The sequence below is a fragment of the Macaca mulatta genome, chromosome 12 (assembly GCF_049350105.2).
Source record: "Macaca mulatta isolate MMU2019108-1 chromosome 12, T2T-MMU8v2.0, whole genome shotgun sequence".
Taxonomy (NCBI): Eukaryota; Metazoa; Chordata; class Mammalia; order Primates; family Cercopithecidae; genus Macaca; species Macaca mulatta.
Genome location: NC_133417.1, coordinates 146,280,273 through 146,306,554, shown reverse-complemented (window position 1 = coordinate 146,306,554; position 26,282 = coordinate 146,280,273). Strand labels below are relative to the sequence as shown.

General features: G+C 50.2%; 1 protein-coding gene across 7 annotated transcripts in view; it reads right to left on the bottom strand.

The window, feature by feature from the left end:
* The window catches only part of SNED1 (sushi, nidogen and EGF like domains 1), a 90,290-nt gene that overhangs the window by 51,662 nt on the left and 12,346 nt on the right, over positions 1-26,282 (bottom strand). For 5 of the 7 annotated variants that reach the window (XR_013402277.1, XR_013402278.1, XR_013402280.1 and 2 more), the window contains exons 2-6: positions 6,759-7,046; positions 3,671-3,811; positions 2,813-2,975; positions 903-1,028; positions 509-622 (exon numbers count right to left, since the gene is read on the bottom strand). Coding sequence is in view for 3 of the 7 variants with exons in the window: in XM_015111534.3 (XP_014967020.2) it covers positions 509-622; positions 903-1,028; positions 2,813-2,975; positions 3,671-3,811; positions 6,759-7,046 (832 nt within the window). In the remaining 4 variants the exon portion in view is untranslated. Of the gene's footprint in view, positions 1-508; positions 623-902; positions 1,029-2,812; positions 2,976-3,288; positions 3,384-3,670; positions 3,812-6,758; positions 7,047-26,282 lie in introns of those variants that run through there. The other 2 variants (XR_013402279.1, XM_077958108.1) reach the window with 2 other exon arrangements.

The following is a 26,282-nucleotide window of genomic DNA, read 5'->3' as shown; positions in this document are numbered from 1 at the left end:
TAAAGGCGGGGGCAGGAGAGAAACAGCATCCAGGAGCAGCTGGAGGGAGCGGCAGGGACCGTGTGGCTGTGCTCTTCCCGCCCCACAGCCAGCCCATCTGACCCCAGAAGCACTGCACGTTCCCCTCAAGCTGGTCCTGGGCTGAGAGGGGGTCTGACGGCCCCACCACACCCCCTGACGGGCTCTCATCCAGGCCCTGGTGCCTGTCTGGCCCTGACCTTGGCCTGGTTTGGGACCTGGGCACTGGCCTGTTCTGAGGCCTCATCCCTGGTCCAAATGCCATGGCCTAGGAAGCCTGTGTGACTGGTCATGGCTCCTGCCCCCCACCCAGATATGGGCCCTTCCCTGGGCATCCGGGCTCCTCCACTCCCCAAGGGTGGCCTCTCTGGGCTGTCCGCCTTGCAGCACGCGCAGCTGCCGGACCTTCCTAGACCTCAGCCTTGTCTAGCTGTGTCTTCTAATATCCTGCACCCAGCAGGGCCACAGGGCCCACGTGGGTTCCTCTTACCTGTCTCACAGGTGGGTCCCCCAAAGCCGGCCGGGCACTGGCAGCGGAAGCTGTTGATGCCATGAGTGCAGGTCCCGCCGTTCTGACAGGGCTGGGAGGCACATTCGTTCACGTCTGAAACATGGGCAGGCTGAGGCCTCAGCGGCAGGAACCCGGTTGAGGAGTTTCCTCCAAGGCCTCGGGTTGGGCCGGGGACGGAGGAGCAAGCCCGAGATTGGCTCAGAGAGGGCAGCAGCTGCACCCGCCTGTGGTGCTCATCCCAGGGGACCATGGCGTTTGCTCCCCAGCGGTCCCCTAAGCAAGTCACCCACACCCTGGGGACAGAGACCCCTGGGCGCTCAGGGCCGCTGGCGGAGCCTACAGCGTTCCTCCTGAGCCCAGCACAGCCACTCACCCAGGTGGCACCTCCGCCCCGTGAAGCCCGAGAGGCAGGAGCAGGTGTAGGAGGGGTTGCCCGTGACACAGTCGTCGATGCACTTGCCACCGTTGAGGCAGGGGCGCAGGGTCAGGCACACGGAGGCTGCAGACACACGGAGGGGCTGGAGCCTCAGCCGCCGCTTCCGACTCTGCAGGAGAGCCGCTCCCATCCGCGTCTCCCTTCCCTCCCCTGACCCAGAAGGTTGGCCTCTGGGTGTCCGGGTGACCGCAGCAAAGCAGCCAGGTTTCAGGTTTCACTTTAGGTCGGAGCAGGGGAGCAGGGGCAGTGCTAGTGCTGTAGGCGTGGCCTCGGGAATGTGGCTTCGTGTGGGGCGGACTCCCTGGAGCGACTCCCACCAGCACCCTCCTGCTCCCTCCGTCCCTCCCAGCGCTCCTGGCGCCCCTCCCGGGTTCCTGGCCTGGAAAACCTGCGGCTGGCGCTCAGCCGTCACGTCGACGTTTCTGGGACAAGGCAGGCCACGCAGGGGGTGCGGCCGGGGGCTGCAGGAGGGCTCTGTCCCGCTCTGGGGCCGGGGGTGGCAGCTCCTGGGCCCCCCGCCCCTTCAGCCCGACTCCCTAAGCTCAGATGCAGGCGGGGCCTGTTCGCGCCCCGGTGTGCGGGTAGCTCGGGCTCCTCGGGTCTCCGCTGCGGCGCCACCTGCAGCCCTCAGATGGCTCTTCCCGCCCGCGCCTGCATCTTTCCTCTTCCCACGATGCGCGCGGTGCTCTCCCCACTGCGTGGCGCGCCTCTACCCCCACCCCCTCCCCGTGACGTGCCTCCAGCCCCCACCCCTGCTAAGCCCCGCCTCCAACCCCGTGGCACACCTGCACCCCCCACCCCGTGGTACACCCCCAACTCCCACACCCTCTACCCCTCACTCCCAACCCTGTGGCGCACCTGCACACCCCACCCCCGCCCCCACACTCTCTACCCCTCACCCCTCACCCCGTGGGGCGCCTGCACCCCGCCTCCGCCCCGACAGTGGTGCGCCCACATCTGCTACCCCCGTCGTGTCCTCTGGGGACTCAGTGTTGTGGAGAAGCAGCCCCTCTCCCCTGTCGGTAGCCTAGATGCTGGTGGCTGGGAGCTGAGTCTGGGGCAGGTTCCAGCGCGAGCCTCACTGTGGCCCAAGGCTTGGCAGGGCTTGTGAGGCGCAGCCCCCTTGGAGCGGATCAGTTGCTTGCCCTGGCCCCATGTGTGAACAGTGATTTCCAAGGCTCCTTGGCTCCTGAGGTCGCACAGCAGCAGGGCTGGGGCTACCATCCACCGCTCTGCTGCCGCCCTGGCTGTTCCCACAGACCACATGCCCACCCCTGGGAGGGACACCCACCCCGTCCATTTGTGCACTCTGGGCTGGAAGGACCCCTGGAACTCCCCTGTAGATGTGATGCTTGGGTTTGTCAAGCAGACACCAAACCCCACCAAGCAGCAAGCCCGCTGGCAGAAATGAGGACCTGGGCGGTAAGAGGACCTGCCCATGGGTGGCCCTGAGGGTCAGAGACCACATGCTTCTCCTCCCCCAGCCCAGGCAGGAGGCCGGGTGGGAATGAGGGGAGAGTACAGACCTCATGGTCCCAGGGAGAGGCGTCCCTGGGCTCCTCCTCCCCTGAGGACCCACAAGTCTTTACCCCTGAAACCCGCAGTCTCCAGAGAGTTCCCTCCAACCCAGAGCAGTGTGTGTGGGGGGGTCTTCTCTAGGGGAAGCTGAGGCTCCAGGACCTGCCAGGCCTTCCTTAGTTTCACATGCCTGAGATGGGCTGGGCTGGAGACCCAAGTCCCCCTACTCTCCCAGTCAGCATCCAGCCCCCTTCCTCTCCACCTCTCCTTTGCCATCAATCCCCTTCCTCAGCCCGCTCCCACCCCAAGCTGCTCCTCTGTCCTCTTACTTGTATGGCCGCAGCCCCCCACGCGCACCTGGGCATCATCGATTCTGAACGCCCAGCGCCCGGGCACACCCACGTTGGTGGTGGTCTCTACCTCGGCCATGTCTGCCGTGCGTGAGCCGGGGATACTGAAGTAACGCTGCCCATCGCCCGCATTGAAGCCAGCCTGGGGGTGGGGTGGGGGCAGAGTGAGGGAGGCCAGTTCCCCAGGTCTACAGACGGAGGGGTTTCCCTGCCCCCACCGTGTTCCTGCCAGGGTCGGCAACCTCCCAGCCAAGTCCTGACCTCAGCCAACCATTCCTGGGAGCCAAGGAGAGGGTTGGCCCTGGCTCCCCAGCCCAGCCCTCCGGCAGCTCACCTCTGGGCTCCTGGGCCTCCCCTGGGGCCGGGGGCAAGTATGACCCCAGAGGAAGCAGGTGGCCCGGAGGTGAGCAGAGGTGCGCACAGCCCCAAGGCACTCGGGCCTGGGGAACACTGACCCTGTGGCCGTTGTTCTGTTTCATTCCCTCCACACCCGGGGTTTCCTGTCAGCTGTGGTCCCTCGGGTCACTGGCTAGGCCAGACTGCAGGGCACAAGGAGCAGAGGACATTTCTGTTGCTGCCACAGCTGTTAAAGGGGACTGCAGGGGCGGGGCGGGCAGGGCAACAGGACAAAGATGCCTTCAGGCCTGAGGATGTTTCTTTGTTTTCCGGCAGCGAGAGGCCTCAGGGATGGTCATGGATGCCTCGCGCTGGCCTCTGCATGGTACGGGGGGGGGGGGTCTGCCTATGGTGGGCCCCTGTCTACCTCATCAGCTCATGACAGTCCTGGCTGTGGGGAGCAGGGGTCCCGAACACAGAGCACCCACTGCACTCGCCTACCTGGGCTGCAATGCCCCCCAGGCCAGTGGCGTTGCCCCCGCTGCTGGCGTGTGTGCCTGTGGTCCATGCGATGGACTCATAGTTGAAGATGGTGAAGGAGAGCTTGCCGTCTGTGATGAGCACAGTCTGGAATGTGTTGACCTGCCGGGGAGAGGGGGCTGAACAGGGCCCTGCACTCCCCTTGGCCCACGGAAGCCCTGCCCTGTCCACCATCCTGGCACACTGTCATTGTCCACTGGGCCTCTGGCTTGCTCAATGTCTGTGTCTTCTAGCTGAACGAGCAGCCAAGGCAGGACCTCGGTGGCCTCATCCTCTGCTGTCTCCCAGAGCCTGCCACTCAGCAGAGGCCGTTCCCAACCCACAGCTGTTGCTGGGGTGAGTGAAGCACCCAGGGCGGGTGTGGGGCCCACAGATGGGAGCAGACCTTGTCCCCTGCCCTTAGCCAGATCTACACAATCTCCTGTGTGAAATGAGCAAAATTATAAAAAGGAAAAGAGGGAAGCTAAAAAGAACCAAGGAAGAGCCATGCTGCAGCGTTTAATAGTCAGGCCTCATGGTTTCCACAGCATTCTGCTGCATGGAAATATCAGCGTACAGATGAGAGACGCCAGATGAGAATCGAGCAAAGGATCGGGACTGTTTAAGAAATGATCTTGGGACAAACAGGAAACCCCCTGAAAAAGAATCAGATCAGAGTCCTGTCTTTCACCACACACGAAAAGAAATCCCAAATCCAATAAGGTTTTAAAGTGAAAGAAAAGTCCTACAAGAAAATGCAGGTGAATATGTATAACTCAGGAAAGGGAAAGGACATTTTAAGTGTGATGTTTGTTCACAGCAAAAACCAAAAGGGAGAATTATGCATTTGACTGCAAAGGGCTTCTGAATATTTAAAAAAATCCATAAGATCAAACTGAATGGCAAACAGTAATGTGAAAAACGTATTTATAATGCATAGGGCAGATAAAACTTTCCAGACCCTTAGTTCAAGAACTACAGATCAATAAGAAAAAGTATCACAGAAAAAATGTCAGAGGGTATGAACAGACACATCACAGTAGAATATAAGTAACCAGTAATATTAGAACACATTCAGCCACTAGAAATTAAAGATGTGTAAGTTAAAAAGTAGCACTCGTTGTTTTGTCTATAGAGCTGACAAAGCTGGAAAATGACAGCTGGGGTGCAAGGAAACCGGCACTTCTAAATGTGGGTCCTCAGAGTATTGAATGTGTAGATTCTTTTTTTTTTTTCTTTGAAATGGAATCTCCCTCTGTCACCCAGGCTGTAGTGCAGTGGTGTGATCTCAGCTCACTGCAACCTCTGCCTCCCAGGTTCAAGCAATTCTCCTGCCTCAGCCTCCCCAGTAGCTGGGATTACAGGCACCTGCCATCACGCCCGGCTGATTTTGGTATTTTTAGTAGACAGGGGAGTTCGCCATGTTGGCCAGGCTGGTCTCAAACTCCTGACCTCAGGTGATCCGTCTGACTTGGCCTTCCAAAGTGCTGGGATTACAGGCGTGAGCTACCACACCTGGCCTGAATGTGTACAGTTTTGAGAGGAAAATTGGAATTCTGCAGGTGACAATTGCCCTTCTAAACACGTGTACCAGGACAGGATCATGAATAAGCCGACCTGAGCTATGCCGTGCCCACCTCAGGCCCCTGGGATTGCAGCTGTCCAGCCATGGGGTGCAGGTGAAACAAATTTGCATGCCGCCTGGTGCTGGGCTAGTTTGTAGTCACTGAGAAAGATGGGTGATTATACAGTGTACATGCCACTTATGTAAAAGTCAACATTAGAGAAACTATGTGCTCTGCTTTAGGAAAGCGAATGTAAGTGCTATCACTCGGAAAACAAACGAAGACGTGAGGGCTGCAGAATTGGGGTGGTGGCACCATCTAGGGGACAGGGCGGACTAGAGCCAGTAAGGGCCCATGGTGGGGCTCTGGGAGACGGAGAGGCGCAATGAGGAGGTGCATGAAGCTCAACTGTCCATTTTCTGCCAATGAACCTGCTCCTGGAAGTGCTGCTGGCTGGGTTATGCTTCTGAGCACTTCCTGATGCCTGGCTGGAGTGACCCCATGGGGCAGATGCATCCTGTCTGCTTCATCCAGGGCTGTCTGCCCAGTGCCTAGAACACTTGCCTGTCATTTGGAAGGTGCCCTTAAAAAGTGTTTATTAGGAGGCCGAGGTGGGCGGATCACCTGAGGTCAGGAATTCGAGACCAGCCTGGCCAATATGGGGAAACCCCCTCTCTACTAAAAATAGAAAAGCATGCCTGTAATCCTAGCTGCTCGGGAGGCTGAGGCAGGAGAATCGCTTGAACCTGGGAGGCGGAGGTTGCAGTAAGCTGAGATCGTGCTATTGCACTCCAGCCTGGGCAACAGAGCAAGACTGTGTCAAAAAAAAAAAAAAAGTGTTTATTAAATGCATGAACAAACAGCTCTGAAAATGGCAGCTCTGCACCCAGTGCCTCTTTTCTAGGGAGTCACTGTCTGTCTTGCACAGCCATGATCCAGTGCCCAGTGCAGGCCTGGCCACAGTAGGTGCTGAGTAAATACATCTGCCCCGGAGTGGGCAGCTGTCCTTGTTAGGGAGTGTCAGCCCACCAGAACTCATCAGGCCTGCAAAGCGGCTGATTATTCTTGAGTCAATGTTTCTGTCATATTTGGCATTATCAAGGAAGAGTATAAAACAGAATAACCTTAAAGTATAATAATAATAAAACAAAACAAAACAAAACCAGAATAACCTTCCAGTTTAACCTTTTGAGTACTGGGCCATTCCAAATGGAAATCCTCCTAACACCTATCAACCCACATGCCTCTCTCTGATGCGTGAGCTGCTGCTTTGGGGAATTTGGTGTTTCCTGGAGGCAAGTGGCTTTCAGGAGCACTGGAGAAGGTGGCGGCCGTGTCCTCTTCTTACCTGTCTCTGTGATTTTGACCACATGTTCCCCTCTTAGATATGGACCAGTGACTGTACCACACCCACATTAGCAAGTGGGGGCCCTGGTGTGGGGAGACCCTGGGCCCTAGCCACACACACCACCCCTTCCCCCCCCAGGACAAGTGCCTGGACTCACAGGGGATGAGGAACTGCCTCCAAAGAAGGTCACTCGGTACCAGGTGGCAACAAAAACCCAGGTGGCATTGAAGTCCAGGAGCTCGGGGAAGTAGTGTCTGACATCCTCCGTGGCTCGGCGCAGCGTGGCTGGGTCGGTGGCCTCCCGGTAGTACACATCGCCTGCACGCCGGTTGTCCACATCTGCCCAGAAGGCTGCCACCACGCAGCGGTCCTTGGCAATGGGGAAGGCCACTGGGGTGAACTGAGAAACCTCCTTCAAGAAGGAGATGATTCCGTTGTTGTTCACCTGGGAGGCAGAAAGCCAGAGCGGGGATTGACTGGGGGCTGTGGGCAAGCGGGTGGGTCCAGCAGCCTCCCTAGCCCCTGCTACCAGGCATCCTCTGAGGGGAAGCCAGTCTTGGGCAGGGCATCCCCAGGGTGGCCTGACAGTCCCCTGTCCCTGAGATGGGTCCAGCATGACCTGTTCCACCCCCTCCTGTCATACTGTGTGCTCAGGGCACAGGCTCTGACCTGCATGCAGTACCTGATGCCCTGCGGAGTGCCCAGCCCTGGTTGGCTGCTGTGGGGGTAGGAAAGCCCCGCTTTGGGTCCTGGCCTCAGTCAGTGGGGCACTCGGGCCTGCCCAGCAGCTACTGCTCCTCAGCTCTGCTCCAGCTGGGGCCTCAGGAGGCCAGGCGGAGCCCCAGTATCTGAGCTAAGCATGAAAGGGTGAGCAGGGGTCACACAAGGTGAGCTTAGGGGAGGGGTGCCCCCACTACAGAGGAGGTGGGATGGCCAGGGGCCAGCATGGCTGGGGAGGCTAGAAGGGCTGCAGTGGCCAAGTGGGGGAGCCTGTGCTTGGCCTCCAGGCAGTGTGGAGCCCCAAAAGGTTTCTGAGCAGCACCTCTGCAGTGAGATGCACATGCTTCAATCCTGGCCCCACACTCATGCCACTGGCTGTGCATCCATCCACGATGCAGCTCAGCTGCCGACCTCCCTGTGCTCTGGTTTTCTTACTTACCAGAAGGGGCTATGGCTGGAATGTTTGTGTCCCCCCAAATTCCTATGTTGAGATCCTAACTCCCAAAGAGATGGTGTTAGCAGGTGGGGACTCTGGGAGGTGATTAGGCAATAAAGGTAGAGCCCTGGTGAATGGGATGAGTGCCCTAGTAAAAGAAGCCCCAGAGAGCTGCCTTCTGCCATGGGAGGATACATAAGAAGATGCCATCTATGGCGCAGGAAGTGGGCCCTCACCAGTCACTGAGGCTGATGACAGTGCCTTGATCTTGGACTTCCCAGCCTCGAGAGCTGTGAAAACTACATTTCTGTTGCTTGCAAACCACTCAGTCTAAGGCATTTTACCACAGCAGCTGGAGCTGATGAGGGCACTGGCTCTGACCTCACAAGGTGCTGGGCCCAGGTGACTGCACTGCTGGTCACAGTGGTCAGCTCTACACTGTCATTATTTGCTACTGGCAAGAATGTGACCAGAACCATGCTTTTAGAAAAGACCCTCTGGACTTCCCCTTTGGGTGAAGCCTGGAACAGGCAATAAGGGGGTTCCAGAGTGGCAGCACCTCTGCCTTCTACACCGAGGCAAAGGAAAACCCTCTCTGGAGGAAGATGGCATCATCTTAGGCCTCAAGTTATTCCTGCAAATAATTTTTCAAATACACAATCCAGGACACAGTCAAAGATAATCAGCTACCCAAGGAAGCATGATACCACCAAGAGAAATAGACAGAAACGAGAGAAACAGCAGATACTGGAATTAAAATAACTAGGTTCAAAGAGATCAATGCAAACTTTAGAATTTTATCAGGAGAATAGTCAAAACAATCTTGGAAAGGAAGTACGATATTGGAGGACTTACACGTACAGATTTCAAAACTTACTACAAATCTCCAGTAATCAGTGTGGTACTGGCATAAAGACAGATGTACAGACTGATGGAATAAAACAGAACCCAGAAATAAGCCTTTGATATATAATCAAATGATTTTCACGAGGGTGCCAAGACCATTCCAGTGAGGAAAGGACAGTCTTTTTAACAAATGGTGCTGGGAAAACTGGACATCCACATACAAAAGGATGAAGCTGGACCCTTACCTCACACCATATACAAAAATTAACTCAATATAGAGCCAAAACCTAAACATAAGAGCTAAGACTGTAAAACTCTTAGAAGAAACAATAGGGCAAAAGCTTCATGACGTTGGATTTGGAAATGATTTCTTGGATATTACACCAAAGGCACAGGCAACAAAAGAAAAGACAAATTGGACTTCATGAAAATTAAAAAGTTTTGTGCATCAAAATATACTATTAACAGAGTAAAAAGGCAATCTGAAAACAGAATAACAGAAAATATTTGCAAATCATATATCTGATAAAGGATTAATATCCTTAGAGAGAACTCCTAAAACTCAACAAAAAAATCTCATTCAAAAATGAGAAAGGACTTGAACAGACATTTCTCCAAAGAAGATACACAAATGACCAACAAGCACATGGAAAGATGTTCAACATCACTGCTATTAAAAAAACAAACCCAGGAAAGTAACAAGTGTTGGTGAAGATGTGGAGAAATTGGAACCCCTGTGCACTGTTGGTGAGAATGGAAAATGGTACAACTGCTGTGAAAAACAATGTGGTGGTTCCTCAAAGTTAAAAACAGAATTACCATATGACCCAGCAATTCCACTTCTGGGTCTATAACCAAAAGAATCAAAAGCAGGGTCTTGAAGAGATTTGTATTTGTACACACATGTTCATAGCATTATTATTCACAATAGCTAACAGCTGGCAGGAACCTGAGTGTCCACTGAGGATGAATGGCTAAATAAAATGTAGCACATCCATATAATGGAATATTACTTAGCCTTAAAAAGTAAGGAAATCCTGGCCAGGCACAATGGCTCCTGCCTGTAATCCCAACACTTTTGGAGGCTGAGGCAGGTGGATCACTTGAGGTCAGGTGTTCAAGACCAGCCTAGCCAACATGGCAAAACTCTGTCTCTACTAAAAATATAAAAATTAGCTGGGCATGGTGGCACATACCTGTAATCCCAGCTACTCAGGAGGCTGAAGCACAAGAATCACTTGAACCTGGGAGATGGAGGTTGCAGTAAGCCGAGATCATACCACTGCACTCCACACTCCAGCCTGGGTGACAGAGTGAGACTCTGTCTTTAAAAAAAAAAAAAAAAAAAGGTAAGGAAATCTGTCATAGGCTACAACATGGCTGAAACTTAAAGACATTATGCTAAGTAAAATAAGCCAGTCAGAAAGACAAATACCATATGATTCCACCTATATGAGGTACCTAGAGGAGTCAAATTCATAGAGACAGAAAGTAGAAAGATGGTTTCCAGGTGTTGAAGGAAGAGGGGAATGGGGACTTACTATTTAATGAGATTAGAGCTTCAATTTCGAAAGATGAAAACAATTCTGTGGGTGGATGGTGGTAATGATTACACAATAATGTGAATGTACTTTAATCACTGAACCATACATTTAAAAATGGCTATGATACTAAATTTTATGTGTTTTACCACAATGAAAAAATTGAGATAAAAAGACTAGGATAAAAAAAATTAATCAGGAATGTAAATTATTTAATCAAAAGACATTTTAAAGAACCAAATGAATAGGATATAAGTAACTAAATAACAGAAATTAAGAACTGGATAGATTGAAGAGTGGATTTGTTGCATTAAGAAAGAATTATGGGGCCGGGCGCGGTGGCTCAAGCCTGTAATCCCAGCACTTTGGGAGGCCGACACGGGTGGATCACGAGGTCAGGAGATCGAGACCATCCTGGCTAACACGGTGAAACCCCGTCTCTACTAAAAAATACAAAAAAAAAAAACTAGCCGGGCGCGGTGGCGGGCGCCTGTAGTCCCAGCTACTCGGGAGGCTGAGGCAGGAGAATGGCGTGAACCCGGGAGGCGGAGCTTGCAGTGAGCTGAGATCCAGTCACTGCACTCCAGCCTGGGCGACAGAGCCAGACTCCGTCTCAAAAAAAAAAAAAAAAAAAAAAAAAAAGAAAGAATTATGAACTGAAACTAAAAGGTCAGAAGAAACTATCCAGAATTTTAAAAGATACAAAAAGATGGAGAATACAGAAGAAAGGACGAGACATAATGGAGAACAGTAAGATGACCAAACAAATGCACAACTTGGAGCACCAGAAGGAAAGGAGACACAAAGGCAATGGTGAGTCCAGAACTGATGAAAGACATCAAGCCATATGCAGAACACAGAGTGAATCACAGTGATTCACTAGCTAGAAAAATAAAAACAAAGCCACATCAGACAAATGTTGGAAATGCACAAGGTCAATGACAAGGAGACAGTCTTAATTTTTTTTCTTTTTCTATTGCTGCTGCACAAATTATTCACAAGGAGACAATCTTAAAAAGAAAAAAACAGATTACCATTAGGGGCATTGCAAGTAGACTGACAGCTGACTTCTCATATACAACAATGAAAGCTAGAAACAGTGGAATCATATTTTCAACGTGCTAAAAGAAAACAACTGCCAACATAAAGTCTTATATCCAGATAAAATACCCTTTACTATGGAAGGCAAAATAAAGACAATTCAGGTAAATACATAATAAATAGCAGACCCACACTAAAAGAGATGCTAACAGATCAACTTCAAGTCAGAGGGAAACATAAGATCAGAGATGCAAGAAGGAAAGAAGGGCAAATGAAATATAAAGAAATAATATATACTGCCTTATGAAATGGTGTAAAAAGTCTATAGAATTAAAACTCACAACAATAATATACATTGAGAGAGGATAAATCATGTCGAAGTGTTCCAAGGTCATTACATTTCCCAGGAGGAGGGTAAAGGTATAAATGAACTTGCTAGTGAATATTAATAAGTTAAAAGTATAGATTGTATTGTCTAGGGCAGTGGTCCCCAACCTTTTTGGTAGCAGGGACCAGTTTCATAGAAGACAATTTTTCCATGGACTGAGGTGGGGGTGTGGGAATGGTTTGCGGATGAAACTGTTCCACCTTACCTCATCAGGTATTAGTTAGTTTCATAAGGAGTGTACAGCCTAGATCCCTCACATGCGCAGTTCACAATAGGGTTTGTGCTCCTATTAGAATCAAATACCACCACTGATCTGACAGGAGGCAGACTCAGGCGGTAATGCTCACTCTCCTGCTGCTTGCTGCCTGCTGTGAGGCCACAGACCAGTACTGGTCTGCAGCCCCAGGGGTTGGGGACCCAAGGTCTAGGGTCATCACCAAAAGAACAGAAACTGTGTCCATATTCTATACTGATAGAAGGGATAATACGGCATGATTGGCCGGGCACAGTGGCTCATGCCTGCAATTCCAACATTCGGAGGCTGAGGCAGGTGGATCACCTGAGGTCAGGAGTTTGAGACCAGCCTGGCCAACATGGTGAAACCCCATCTCTACTAAAAATAAAAAAATAAAAAAAAATTAGCTAGGCGTGGTGGCGGGTGCCAATAATCCCAGCTACTTGGGAGGCTGAGGCAGGAGAACTGCTTGAACCTGGGAGGCAGAGTTTGCAGTAAGCCAAGATCACACCATTGCACTCCAGCCTGAGCAACGGAGTGAGACTCTGTCTCAAAAATAAATAAAATAAAATAAAATATGGCATGATTAAAATACTCAACATAAAACATGGCAAGAAAGGAGAGAAAAAAATATAAAACAGGTGGGAAATTTTGCACAAAAAAGATATAGAGTGGCTGGGTGTGGTGGCTTACACCTGTAATTCCAGCACTTTGGGAGGCTGAGGTGGGTGGATCACAAGGTCAGGAGTTCAAGACCAGCCTGGCCAACATACTGAAACCCCGTCTCTACTAAAAATACAAAAAAAAAAAAAAAAAAAAAAAATTAGCTGGGTGTGGTGGCAGGCACCTGTAGTCCCACCTACTTGGGAGGCTGAGGCAGAAGAATGGCTTGCACCTGGGAGGTAGAGGTTGCAGTGAGCCAAGATAGCGCCACTGCACTCTAGCCTGGGTGACACAGTGAGACTCTGTCAAAAAAAAAAAAAAAAAAAAAAAGTAGTAGAGTGAAATACAACTACACCAGACATGCACTGAATGAAAATGAATAAGTTTGGGCGTGGTGGCTCACGCCTGTAATCCCAGGACTTTGGGAGGCCCAGGCAGGCACTTGAGGTCAGGCGTTTGAGACCAGCCATGGCCAACATGGTGAAACCCCATTTCTACTAAAAATACAAAAATTAGCTGGGTGTGGTGGCACATGCCTATAGTCTCAACTACTTAGGAGGCTGAGGTAGGAGAACTGCTTGAACCTGGGGGGTGGAGGCTGCAGCAGAGATCGTACCACTGCACTCCAGCCTGGGCCACAGAGCAAGTCTGTCAAAAAAAAAAAAAAAAAAAGAGAAAATGAATTAAATGTTCCAGTTTAAAGATATACTATCCAAATGCTAATCAAAAGCAAGAGCTGGTATAATCATATTATTATCAGATTAAAAAGGCCATAAGGCAAAAAGCACTGCTGGAAGTAAAGAGGATCTACTTCATCATGATAAAGATATAAGAGCTCTGCATTTGTGTATACCCAATAGCAAGGCCTCAGCACATATAACTGAAAATTTGACAAAAGGAAATAGTTCAACTCACAATCATGGTGGGATATTCAATGTATCTTCTCTAGTAAAAGACCAGACCAGGCATGGACAAAGATAATATGTCAGAATAAAGAAAATCTGAACAAGGCAAATAATAAATGACTTAATAGATATCACAAATGGAACCTTTTTTTTTTTTTTTAACCACATATTGGGCCATAAAGCAATTGCCAACAAATTTCAAATGACTGCAAAACTTACAGAGCTTGTTCTTTATCCATAGTGTAATTATACTAGAAATAATAACTTAAAAAGTAGAGGTTAAAAAATAAAAATTCTCATCACCAGGAAATGGAGGCAAAAAGAAAACAGAAATATAAATAACTGTATAAAGAAATATAACAAAAATGCTATTTAGCAAAAACTTGTGAGGATGTGGAGAAAGCAGAACTTCAATGGAAATTTATAGCATTGCATGTATATTTTAGTATCTATATATAATAAATAAACACAATATTTAGCAAACAAACTCATATATAGTAAGTAAATATACTAAACAAAGTTTAGTAAATAATATATATTAAACTCCTATGTAAGAGAATAAAAAAATAAAAATTAAGAGCAGAAGTTAATAAAATAGAAAGCAAATACTGAATAAAGAGAATCACCAACAAAGCCCAAACTTGTTTAAACTAATAAAATAGACCAGGTGCAGTGGCTCACGCCTTTAATTCCAGCACTTTGAGAGGCCGAGGCAGGTGGATCACAAGGTCAGGAGATCAAGACCATCCTGGCTAATGTGGTGAAATCCTGTCTCTACTAAAAATATACAAAAAATTAGCCGGGTGTGGTGGCGGGTGCCTGTAGTCCCAGCTACGTGGGAGGCTGAGGCTGGAGAATGGCATGAACCTGGGAGGCAGAGCTTGCAGTGAGTGGAGATGCACCACTGCACTCCAGCCTGGGTGACAGAATGAGACTCCATCTCAAAAAAAAAAAAAATAAAATAAAATAAGAAAATAAACGAATAAAATAGATAAACCTCTGGTGAGAGTGATCAAGTAAGAAAGAGAAGGCACAAACTGCTTAGGATGAAAAAGAGGCTATCATTTCAGCCCCTGATGCTATCAAAGAAGGTAATCAGAGGATTTTATCAATATCTTTATAACAATACTTTCAAAAATTTTAGGTAAAATAGAAACTTTTCTTGAAGAATGCAGCTTACCAAAACTAGCTTAAGAAGAAACAATGGAGGGGGGAATGTTAGCATGACAGAATAATGACTTTCTGGAAGAGGAAGGACAAAGGCCACCATAGCTCATGTTAGGAGAAATGAGAAGTCTTCCAGGATTCCAGTGGAGAATGCTCTCCACAAGTATTAAGTGTTTGCAGTGGTGTGGGGTGGCGAGAGTGAGGTTCCTCTATATCCTACCTGTTGATGAAGCTGAGCAGTGAGAGGTAGGCTGGAAACAAGGCCACTTGATTTGGCTGTTGTCATGACAAGGGTGCCAAGGCTATTCAGTGGGGGAAAGAACAGTATCTTCAACAAATGGTGCTGGTAAAACTGGATATCCCTATGAAAAGTATAAAGCTAGACCCCTACCTCACGCCATATACAAAAATTAACTCAAGATGGATCAAAGACCTAATGTAAGAGCTAAAATTATAAAACTCTTAGAATAAAACAGGGGTATAAATCTTTGTGACCTTGGATTATCCCATGGTTTCTTGGATATGACACCAAAAGCACAGGCAACAAAAGAAAAAATAGATGAACTGAATATTATCAGAATTAAAAACATTTGTGCTTCAAAGGACACCTTTAGGAAATGAAAAGACAACCCACAGGATGAGAGAAAGTACCTGCAAATCATAATCGGATAAGGGATATGTATCTAGAAGATATAAAGTACTATTACAACTCAATAATAAAAACTTCAATAGGCATTATTCTAGAACAGATTTAGAAGGAGCCAATAACATACAAAAAGATGCTTGACAGCATTAACCATTAGGGAAAGGGAGATTGAAAACACAAGCAAGGTACCACTTTTCACCTGGCAGGATGGCTGTAATGAAAAAAACAGATAATAACCAGTGTTGATGAGAAATTGGAACCCAAATGGAACAGCTGCTTTGGAAATGGTCTGGCATTTCCTCAAATAATTAAACAAAGCATTAATATACACACCAGCAATTCCACTTACACTACCATATATACTCAAGAAAATGGAAACATGTCCATACAAAAATGTTTACATAAATATTCACAGCAGCTTTATTCGTAATAGCCAAATAAGTAGAACCAATCCCAATATCCATCAACTAATGAATGGATACATAAAAACAAATAAAATATTATTTGGCAATAAAAAGAAACGAAGTACTGATCCATGCTACAACATGAATAAACTTTGAAAACACTAAAAAAGCCAGTCCCAAAAGACTATGACTCTATTTGTAAGAAATGTCCAGAACAGACAAATCGAGGGGAGACAGAACATAGATTGTGACTGTCTGGAGCTGCAGTGGATGGGGGGCTGGGGTGTGAGAGCTAAAGGGTATGGGGTTTCTATTCAGGGTAAGGAAAAATGTTCCAAAATGGATTGTGGTGATGGATATACAACTCTGTACATATATGAAAAGCCACTGATTTGTATACTTTAAAAGACTGAACGGAATGGTGTGTGAATAAACAGGGAGGGAGGGACAAAGGAAGGGAGGAGCCTCTGAGCCTGGACCCTTTCTGGATGTGGGAAGTGCAGGGGTGGGGAAGAGGAATGGGCACTTACAAGGAGCTAACAGCTGGAGGGGGCAAGTGGCCCAGCACTTCTGCGACACTCTCTACTCTTGTGGTCCTGGACAGCTGTGCTGAGCCCCCAACTCCTATGCATGCTAAACCCCTTGGAGGTGCTCCCATAGGGAAGAAGGCACTAGAATTACAGTGAGGCGGTTGCAGTGGGGATGCTTAAGTGAGCTTGAGGATGGAACTTGGGTGTGTGCAGCTTTCACACCTGAAGGTGGAACTGCTATTGACATGGTGTTTCCTGCCTGCGTGTTCCCGTCCTGTAGTGTCAGGGGACTTTCGGGGACTGTGGCATGCAGAGGTAAGAGGGGACCTGTAGATGGCCTCTCCCTGCCTCTGTTCCTTCTGCAGAAACAGCGTGTAGACTAAGAGAAGGGAAGCCCGCTGGAGTCGAGAGGCCATTTCCCAGTCCAGCAGCAGCCCCTGCCCAGGGCAGGACCCCCCTGCATCCCCATTAAGGCGGGGTAGCTACTGGCCTGCAGTGAACACTTGTAGAAAAAGAGCATGACCCATGAAGGCTTTGTGACTCACTGACCTGACACCCCCATTTTGGGGGCTTTTAAACTTGATCACATAAGGGCAGTGCCCAACAGCTCCTGGTGGCCTAAAGGAAATGGTATGATCAAGAGTACCAAAGCCAAGAGCCATCTTGGATTTACAAGAAAAACTGGCAGCTACCCCTTTGGGGAAGCTCACCTTTCGGTCCAGTGCCTGAAGTGAGCCCCTGGCTCTGTGGGGTACTCAAGTCACAGGGCCCCCGATGCCTGGGCCTGGTTCAAAGATGGTCCGGCTAAGCTGGAGCCCAATGGCATCCCCTGGGCAGTGGCTGTCCAGCCCCAGCGCCAACTCTGGGAGACAGCAGAAGACCAGTGAGTACTGGGGCTGGGCTGGAAGCTGCCACCCTGGCCTTAGGACTCTTAAGGACCAGAAACATTGAAGTTTTACTGAATTTTGGTTGTTGCAAATGGTCTGGTTTGTCCAGGGGCCAGCAGACTTTCTGGGAAGGGACAGATCGAAAATATTTCTGGCCCTGTGGACCACACGTGGTCTCTGTTGCATATTCTTTTTTGTTCTTTTTGTTTTTGAAGCCCTTTAAAAATATTAAGAACATTCTTAGTTCACAGGTCATACCCAAACAGGCCTTAGGTCAGATGTGACCATCCATCCTTTGTGGATCCCAGCCTGGCTTCAGAAACAGGGTTTGTGGGAGCACGGCTGAGCGCACTCATGTACTTACTGTCTATGGCTGCTTTTTTGTGACAACAGCGGAGACCCTATAGCCTGAAAAGCTGAAAATTGTCATTACCTGGCCCTCTACAGAAAAAGCCTGCTGCCCTGGTCTGCAGTCTGGTCTGCCACTTGGAAGACCACAGCCTGAGACACTAACACCCTCACATTTGGGGCCCACTGGCGTGCAAACAAATCCTGGCCACCGATTCAACAGCCTGGGCTGCTCATGTAGCTGCCTATGGTGAGGGTGCTCCCTGACTGGACCGCGCTGCCTCTTGGATCCCTCTTGGGCCAGAACTGGCCATGCAGCCATCATTGTGGACTAGGCGACGACAGGGACCCCATGCTGCCTGTGTGAGTTGGCGTGCATGAGTTGGCAAAAGCAACTTCCACATACCAGGCTAATGTCTCCTGACAGAAGCTGGCCTGCCTGTCTCACTGTGGGGGACACCCGCCCCTGCCCCCAGGACTACCAGTGGGGTCTCCACCCTCCAGGTTATTGTGCTGCCGTTCCAGTCCAATTAGCCCACCCTGGCCACACTGCTGAGCGCTTTTGACTTTCTGGACAATTTGCATTTGACAGTGATGCCCCCTTTGTCTCAGGTCACTCAGTCATGGGTCACTAATCATGTAGGGATGGACCTTCCAGGATCCCTCCCATCCACAGGCTCCTGGCATTTTCAAGCCCTAGATCAGCCTCCTCAAAAACCAACTCTGAAAGACTCCTGCCTCGGCCTCCCTGCCTGCTCCTGGTCCACACACCATGGGCATCTGCTCCTGGTCCACACACTATGGGCGGGCAGTCTGGTCCTGAACACGGTCATCCTGTCATCCAAAAGGGTTCTTCTCTGCTTGGCCGCCCTTTGGGTAATGAACAGGACAAAAGGTGGGGCTTCTACGGGGTGACACAGACCTACCTGGAAGCCTTGGGGTTTGGCCCCGACCATTGCTGGGCCTGATACAGCTCTTTCCCCGATAGCTGCCCCAGCCCACCTGGTTGGTTTGCTCTCCAGGCAGCAGCCTGGTCAAAAAGGGGCCTCAGGAATTCACACTCAGCTCTGGTTCGGCCACCTGGGTTCTCCTGTGGGGCTGACACCGTCCTGGGTCATGAACATGTGGGTGGGTTGGTTGAGGGCACTGCTAGCTGGGTTCATCTGCGATGGTCCACGGGTGCCAGCCTGGGAGCAGGGCATCTCTGTGGCTCTCACACAGGTGCTCCTGCTGGCCTTGTGCCCGCACCGCCCTTTGACAGGTCTGGGTGTGAGCTGGGGACAAACTGGGGAAAGGTGAGTGAAAGTTCCTGGGACGTGCATTCTGGCTTCCTGGTTGAGGAGGGAGAGCGCCAGTCCTGGCTCCTGACCAGGGACCACCTTAGACCCTGGGAGGTGCAGGGGGCTGAGTGAACAATGAATGTTCTTTGCCCCTTAAATCCAGCACCTGGCAAGGTGCCCCATGGCCCTCCCGAGTCAGGCTGCTGCCGTGCTGGCAACCTGACCTGCGCTGGGTTCCCCACCTCCGTCCTGTGGATGCAGGTGGTATCTGCACCCAAGCATGCCCCCCCGTAAGTGCATGTGTGGGCACAACCTCGCTTCCGTCTTGCTGACTTGAATTCATAGCTTCCCTGTCGTCTGAGCGCCTGTGGGTTACGTCGTGTAGGGTGGTCAAAGCTGCAAACGTGCGGCGACATGGCAAAAAAACAACCAAATCAGCACAGCAGGGACAACGGCAAAGTGAATGGTGAATCTCAGACAGAGCGACTCGGGTTGCATGTTACCTGGGAGGGGGTGAGACTTGGAATGCCTCTCCAGTCGGGAAAGGGATCAAGGTACCCACCACCTTGGTTAGCCTGGAACCGAGGGGGTCCCTGGGACATGAGACTTTGAATTCCGGATAAACCAGGACAAGTTGGTCATCCTAGCAGGAGACACTTTTTTGGCTCATTCATTGCCTCTGTAATTATTGACAGTGGCGTCAACTGGGCAGTCAAACTCTCTGCATGGGCCACAAGGACAACAGCCAGGCCTTAGACGGCATCCTGGCTCTCTCAAATTTGACCTGCGGGGCTCTGCAGCACTCTTCGCAGCTGGCTGTGCCTGGACCCCTGAGGGTCACAGTTGAGGTCCTGCTGTGGGATTCCTGTGGACAGCAGCCTTCGCCCACTTGCCGTGGGAGGAGATCAGAAGGATTTGGTTCTGGCTGCCGGCGTGGCATACGCTGGTGTGAACATTTGAATTTGGTCAAGAATGTGTGGGGCTGAGGAGGTGGCTTGGTAGGAGAGGCACTCTGCTGTGCCTCTGCACTTTTTTGCCAACTACAAGAGAATACAAAGCCCTGTCCACTCTTTGTCTGGGTCATTTCTTAGGGTTGTGTTTGCAGAGATCCACCTTGAGGGATGAACTGTCGCCTTGGGGGCGAACAGCAGGCTTGCTCTGGAACAGCCGCATTCCCCAGGCTCCGTGTTTCTTGGCTGTGATGCAAACCCACTGTGCATGGCATCTCCTTGCCCCTCCATGCCATGCTGGCAGGACCTGGATAGCAACAGAAACCAACACAAACCGCTCTTGCTACTTGATGTGCCATGAGGCTCTAACGTGGGAGTCTCATGCTTTCTGCCAGCACCCATGAACCAGTAACAGGGCAACTTGTTAGCTTGTACAAGAAGGGTACAATCCTGACATTTTATATAAAACAAAAAATTTTCTACAAAAATGCAACTTGGCCGGGTGTGGTGGCTCACGCCTGGAATCCCAGCACTTTGAGAGGCCAAGGTGGGTGGATCACCTGAGGTTGGGAGTTCGAGACCAGCCTGACCAATATGGAGAAATCCCGTCTCTACTAAAAATACAAAATTAGCCGGGCGTGGAGGCACATGCCTGTAATCCCAGCTACTTGGGAGGCGGAGGCAGGAGAATTGCTTGAATTGGGGAGGCAGAGGTTGTGGAGAGCTGAGATTGTGCCACTGAACTCCAGCCTGGGCAACAAGAGCAAAAACTCCATTGAAAGAAGAAAAGAAAGAAGAAAAAAAGGAAGGAAGGAAGGAAGGAAGGAAGGAAGGAAGGAAGGAAGGAAGGAAGGAAGGAAGGAAGGAGGGAAGGAGGGAAGGAGGGAAGGAGGGAAGGAGGGAAGGAGGGAAGGAGGGAAGGAGGGAAGGAGGGAAGGAGGGAAGGAGGGAGGGAGGGAGGGAGGGAGGGGAGAAAGAAAGGAAGGAAGGAAGGAAGGGAAAAAGAAAGAAAGAAAGAAAAGCTACTTGCCAAATGTAAGTAGAAATAGACAATGCAACTTTTTATATAATCATTAAATTGAATGAATATTCAAAATTTTCCCAGCAAGAAACTCTAGGTTCATATGGCATCACCAGTGAGTTATTCCAAACATTCAAGAAATAATTCCAGAGACACATAGGCTCTTCTGGACAGAAAAATCCATTTTATGAGGCTACCATAATCTGGATACTAAAATTTAACAAAGACAGTACATGAATGGACAACTCCAGGCCAATTTCACATAAAGTTGCTAAAACCTTAAATGAATTATTAGCAAACGGATTCAGCAATATACAAAGAGGATAAATAATCCACCATGACAGAGTTGGGCTTTTGTTAGGAACACAGCTATGCTTTACATCAGAAAACCAATTAATTTAATTTGCCATTAATTTGATTAATTTAAATGAACAATTTAACAGATTAAAGGAGAAAATCATATTATCATCTGAAGAGGTATAGAGAAGGCATGGAATAAAAGTCGACGTCCATTTGTGATTAAAAACGCTGGGAATGCCAAGACGGGCGGATCACGAGGTCAGGAGATCGAGACCATCCTGGCTAACACGGTGAAACCCCGTCTCTACTAAAAAATACAAAAAACTAGCCGGGCGAGGTGGCGGGCGCCTGTAGTCCCAGCTACTCGGGAGGCTGAGGCAGGAGAATGGCGTAAACCCGGGAGTCTGAGCTTGCAGTGAGCTGAGATCCGGCCACTGCACTCCAGCCTGGACGACAGAGCGAGATTCCGTCTCAAAAAAAAAAATGCTGGGAATATGAGGAGTAGAAGGCAGCCGGCAATCTGAAGAAGGCTTCAGACACACAAGTGCACACATCGTATTCAATGCTGAACCTGGAACGCTTGCTTTTTGAGACTAGGAACAAGTCAAGGTTTCTACCGACACCACTGCTACGAGACAATTCATGGGAAGTCTTAGCCAGCGCAGGAAAACATGAAAATGCGTCAAAAAGTAAAATGAGTAGAAAGGAGCCCCACTGCTGCCGTGACTGAATGTGGACGTAGAAACCCCACAGACTCTGCACAGAGATGATTTATCAAGATTCGTAAGGGATTTTTGTCAGGAAGTTGGATATAAAGTTAGAAAATGTAAAAAATCAATTGTAGTTCTATGTGCCAGCAATAACCAGAAAATCAGATTAAAGAAAAGACACTATTTATGATAGTGTGAAAAAAATCAAGTACCCAGGAGTAAATCTAACAAAAGATGGGCAAGACTTCTCTGCACTCAACTCTGAAACCTTACTGAAAATGTTAAAGTCAACCTAAGTAAATACAGAAATGTGCCAGGTTCCCAGATTGCACAACTCAATATGGTAAAGGTATTAGTTTTCCTCACATTAATCTGTACAGTCGATGCAATCCCAATAAATACCACAACAGGTGTGTGTATGTGTGTGTGTAACTTGATAAGCCAATTCTACATTTTACGTGAAAATGCAAAGTCCAAAGTAACCAAGACTGTCTCGTGAAAAGCAAGGTGGAAGGGCTTGTTTCAGGAGATGCCAGCCTTTCCCATCAGGCCACAGTAGCCCAACGCTCCTGGCTCAGGGACACAGAAGCAGGAGGGAGAGCCCAGGAACAGCCAAAACGGCGCTGGGGGGATGTGGGGACAGGTGGCTTCTCAACAAGGGTGCTGGCTCTGCTTTCCTTTCCTCCAAAAAGGAATCTGCATGACTCTACCTCGGGCCACACAAGAAGATCACCTCCAGGTGTATTAGAGACCTGAGCGGGAAGGACAAAATGAAACAGCTACAAGACTGTTGGAAAGCACTATGGAGAATTTACTACAGTAAAATTAACACCTTCTATCCACCCAAGGACGCCATTCAAGAGGATGAAACAAGTGCAGAATGAGAAAAGATATTTGCAACACTTATGACCTGGTGTTTTTACCAAGAACCCCCGGAAATTGGTGAGAAAGAATAAAACTCCATAGAAAAGAGGGAAAACACTTCAACAGTCACTCCACAAAAGATGAAATCCAATGGCAAGTGAACATATGAGACTGGCTCAGCCTCATTCACAGAAAAGAAAAGGAGACCACGGTGACCCCCACCATGTAGCGCTTCATTTGCAGAAGCGTTGGCCGGGATGTGGCGCCAGGGAACATCCACACACACACATCCCACGGCTCAGAAATCCCACTCCTGGGTGTGGACTTGACACAAACGTGGACTTATGTGCACCAGGACGTGCCTTCAAGAGTTTTCACAAACAGCATTGTTAAGAGTAGTCTAGGCCTGGCATGGTGGCTCACACCTTTGGGAGGCTGAGGCAGGTGGATCACCTGAGGCCAGGAGTTTGAGACCAGCCTGGCCAACATGGTGAAACCCCGTCTCCCCTAAAAATACAAAAATTAGCCGGGCATGGTGGTACGTGCCTGTAATCCTAGCTACTTGGGAGGCTGAGGCACAAGAATCGCTTGAACCTCGGAGGCGGAGGTTGCAGTGAGCTGAGATCGCATCACTGCACTCCAGCCTGGACAAGACAGTGAGACTCCATCTGAAAAAAAAAAAGAAAAAAGAAAAAAGAGTAGTCTAAAGCTAGGAACAGCCCCACCTAAAACATTAAAAATAGAACAATCAGGCCTAGCAATCCCACTTCTGAGTATATACCCAATGAAATGAAATCAGTATCTCACAGAATAGCTGCACTCCCAAAAGCAAGATATAGACTCTGCCTAAGTGTCTGCTGATGGATGAATATGGATAAACAAAACGTGGTGTATATATACAGACATATGTACACATAGCGGAATGTTACTCAGCCATGACTAGAGGGATCCTGCCATTTGCAACAACTTGGATGAAACTGAAGGACATTATGCTCAGTGAAATAAACCACGCACAGAAAGACACTGATATGTGGAATCTAAAATAGCTGAACTCAGCCAGGTGTGGTGGCTCACGCCTGTAACCTCCAGCACTTTGGGAGGCTGAGGCAGGAGGATCTCTCAAGGCCAAGAGTTCAAGACCAGCCTGGACAACACAGCAAGACCCTGTCTCTACAAAAAAAGAAAAATAAAATAAAAAGATAGCTGGGGGTGGTGGTGCATGCCTATAATTCCAGCTACTAGGGGCAGGGGGGTGGCGGGCAGAGTGGGGTGCGGCTGAAGTGGGAGGATCACTGGAGCCCATGAGTCCGAGGTTACAATGAGCTAGGCTCAGGACACCACACTCCAGCCTGGTGACAGAGTGAGACCCTGTCTCTAAAATAAAATAAATAAAATTAAAATTAAGTTGAGTCCATAAAATCAGAGAGTAGAAGGACGGTTGCCAGGGGCTGGGGTGGGAAATGGGGAAATGTTGATTGGAGGGTGCAAACCTTCAGTCAGACAGGATGAGTAAGTTCTGGGGTCTCCATGTAACGCATGGCGACTGTGGTTAACAGTACTGCCTCGTTTACTTGGAATTTGCTAAGAGAGTAATCTTTTTTTTTTTTTTTTTTTTTTGAGGCGGAGTCTCGCTCTGTCGCCCAGGCTGGAGTGCAGTGGCGCGATCTCGGCTCACTGCAAGCTCCGCCTCCCGGGCTCCCGCCATTCTCCTGCCTCAGCCTCCCGAGTAGCTGGGACTACAGGCGCCGCCACCACGCCCGGCTAATTTTTTTTTTGTATTTTTTTAGTGGAGACGGGGTTTCATTGTGTTAGCCAGGATGGTCTCGATCTCCTGACCTCGTGATCCGCCCGTCTCGGCCTCCCAAAGTGCTGGGATTACAGGCTTGAGCCACCGCGCCCGGCCGAGAGTAATCTTAAGTGTTCTCATCACACACATGCACACGCACAAATGGTAACTGTGCTGATGGATGTGTAGATTCATGGGATTGTGATCGTCATTTCACAATGTGTAGGTATATTAAATCACACTATTTTGTCTGTCAATTTGGTCTCAATAAGGCTGGAAAAATTCAATTAAAACAACAATAGCAGCCCCAAATGTGTACCACTGTAAACAAAGAACCTGTGACCTTCTCATACAATGACACAGAGGGGATAATGAAGTACCACCACCACCAGAGATGCGGATCAGCCACCCTAAAAACACCAGGGAGGGAAAAAGCAGGTGTGAGAAGGCGCTTTCACAGGCCGGAGGGGCTGCCTCGGGGAGGCGGCGCAGGGTGGGGCGGTGGCAGCGTCTGCTCTTGGCCTGGCGGTGGGCCCACCAGGGTTTGCGTTACATTTGCTCGTTTTTTGCACGTTTGTTTTGTACCCTTTTTGGCACGTGTTTTGGAAAAAAGAGCTAAGGGTTAGAAGTGACAAGTGGTACCTCTGGGTTGGGGGAGAAGCATCTGGGGGCAGGAGGCCGCTGTGGCCGAGGTCCCTGGGGCTGGGCCACCTGCCTGGTGCGGGGAACCTCCCTGCTCTGCCCCTCACTGCACCCCGCACACTCTCCCTCAGCTGGCCCCACTCCCTGCTTGGCTTCTGAGCTGCTGCCCTGAGTTTTCCGTCAGCCTTTGAAGCGGGAGCCCAGCCTGCAGGTGTGTGGTGTGCAGAGGCCCGGGCTCACCCACCGCAGCCCTGCTCCGGCTTTCCTCTCTCCCCACCCCAGACAGCTGCTGCCCTCCCCGCTGGGGGCTGAGCCAGGGAGGAGGCAGAACAAGCTGGCCCTGTCCCTTGCCAGGACAGGGCAGCCAGGACAGGGCAGCGCCAGCACCGCAGTGCAGGGCAGGGGCCCGCGGGACTTCCTTTCTCCAGATGTGGACGTCCCAATGTCCGGTGGAGGGCGGGTAGCGGGCAAGGCCCAGGCCAGAGGGCCCAGGAGCTAGAAGCAGGGCAGGGAGCCAGGCGGCAACTCCTCTCTCCCCAGCACTGGGGTCCCTCTCCTTCTTCGGGGCTGGGAAAACGCTACTTCCCAAAAAGTGACCATTTTATTATTGTTTTTTGCCTACTTGCAATAGCGCCTTGTAAAACATGCCATACAGACGTGGAAAACAAGGAGAAAGGATTAGCCCGTCTCCCAGCCGATGCCCTCGTTCATGGCTAGGTGTGGACCTGAGCACTCATACAGGAACAGTGCGGGTTTAGTCCCTCGTCCTGACTTCAGGGGCGGGAATGCCAGCAGGCTGCCCAGCGCTGGCATCTCAGACACCTGCTGAGGGTCAGTGTTCGTCTGCTGGGGTCTGGGGCCTGAAGCCAGCCTGGCAGGCCTGCCCAGCGCCACTGGGACACTTGCAGAAATGTAGCCACTCCATGTGCAAGGAGACCCAGGAGACCTGCCACCCCCAGGCAGGGAGGGCAGTGTGCTTGTTCTGGGTCTGCAGGGTAGAGACGCTGCAGCAGGCCCTGGCTGTGTCCTCCAGCACCCCAGCCCCTGCCTGCGGATCCCGTCGTCCAGGGCCTCCCCGTGGCCACCCTCTGGTCTCCTTTGGGGTCATGGCTCTGCCTGCAGCCTGGAGCTCAGGCCCTGGATCAGTGCTGGCATCGCTCTCCTCCCAGTCAAGCACCGGCTACTGAGAAAAACAAGACTGCCATCTGGATGTCACAGTCCCAGGTGGGTGACAAAGGTCCTGGGAGGGGCTCACACACAGGCCGCCTGGAAAAAGCTCTGCGTTGGACACAGCTGAGCATGGCGGGCACCCCGGTGAGTGCCCCACGCCCCGTCCTCACCCTCCTCTCTCAGGCTGCGGTCAAGGCCAGC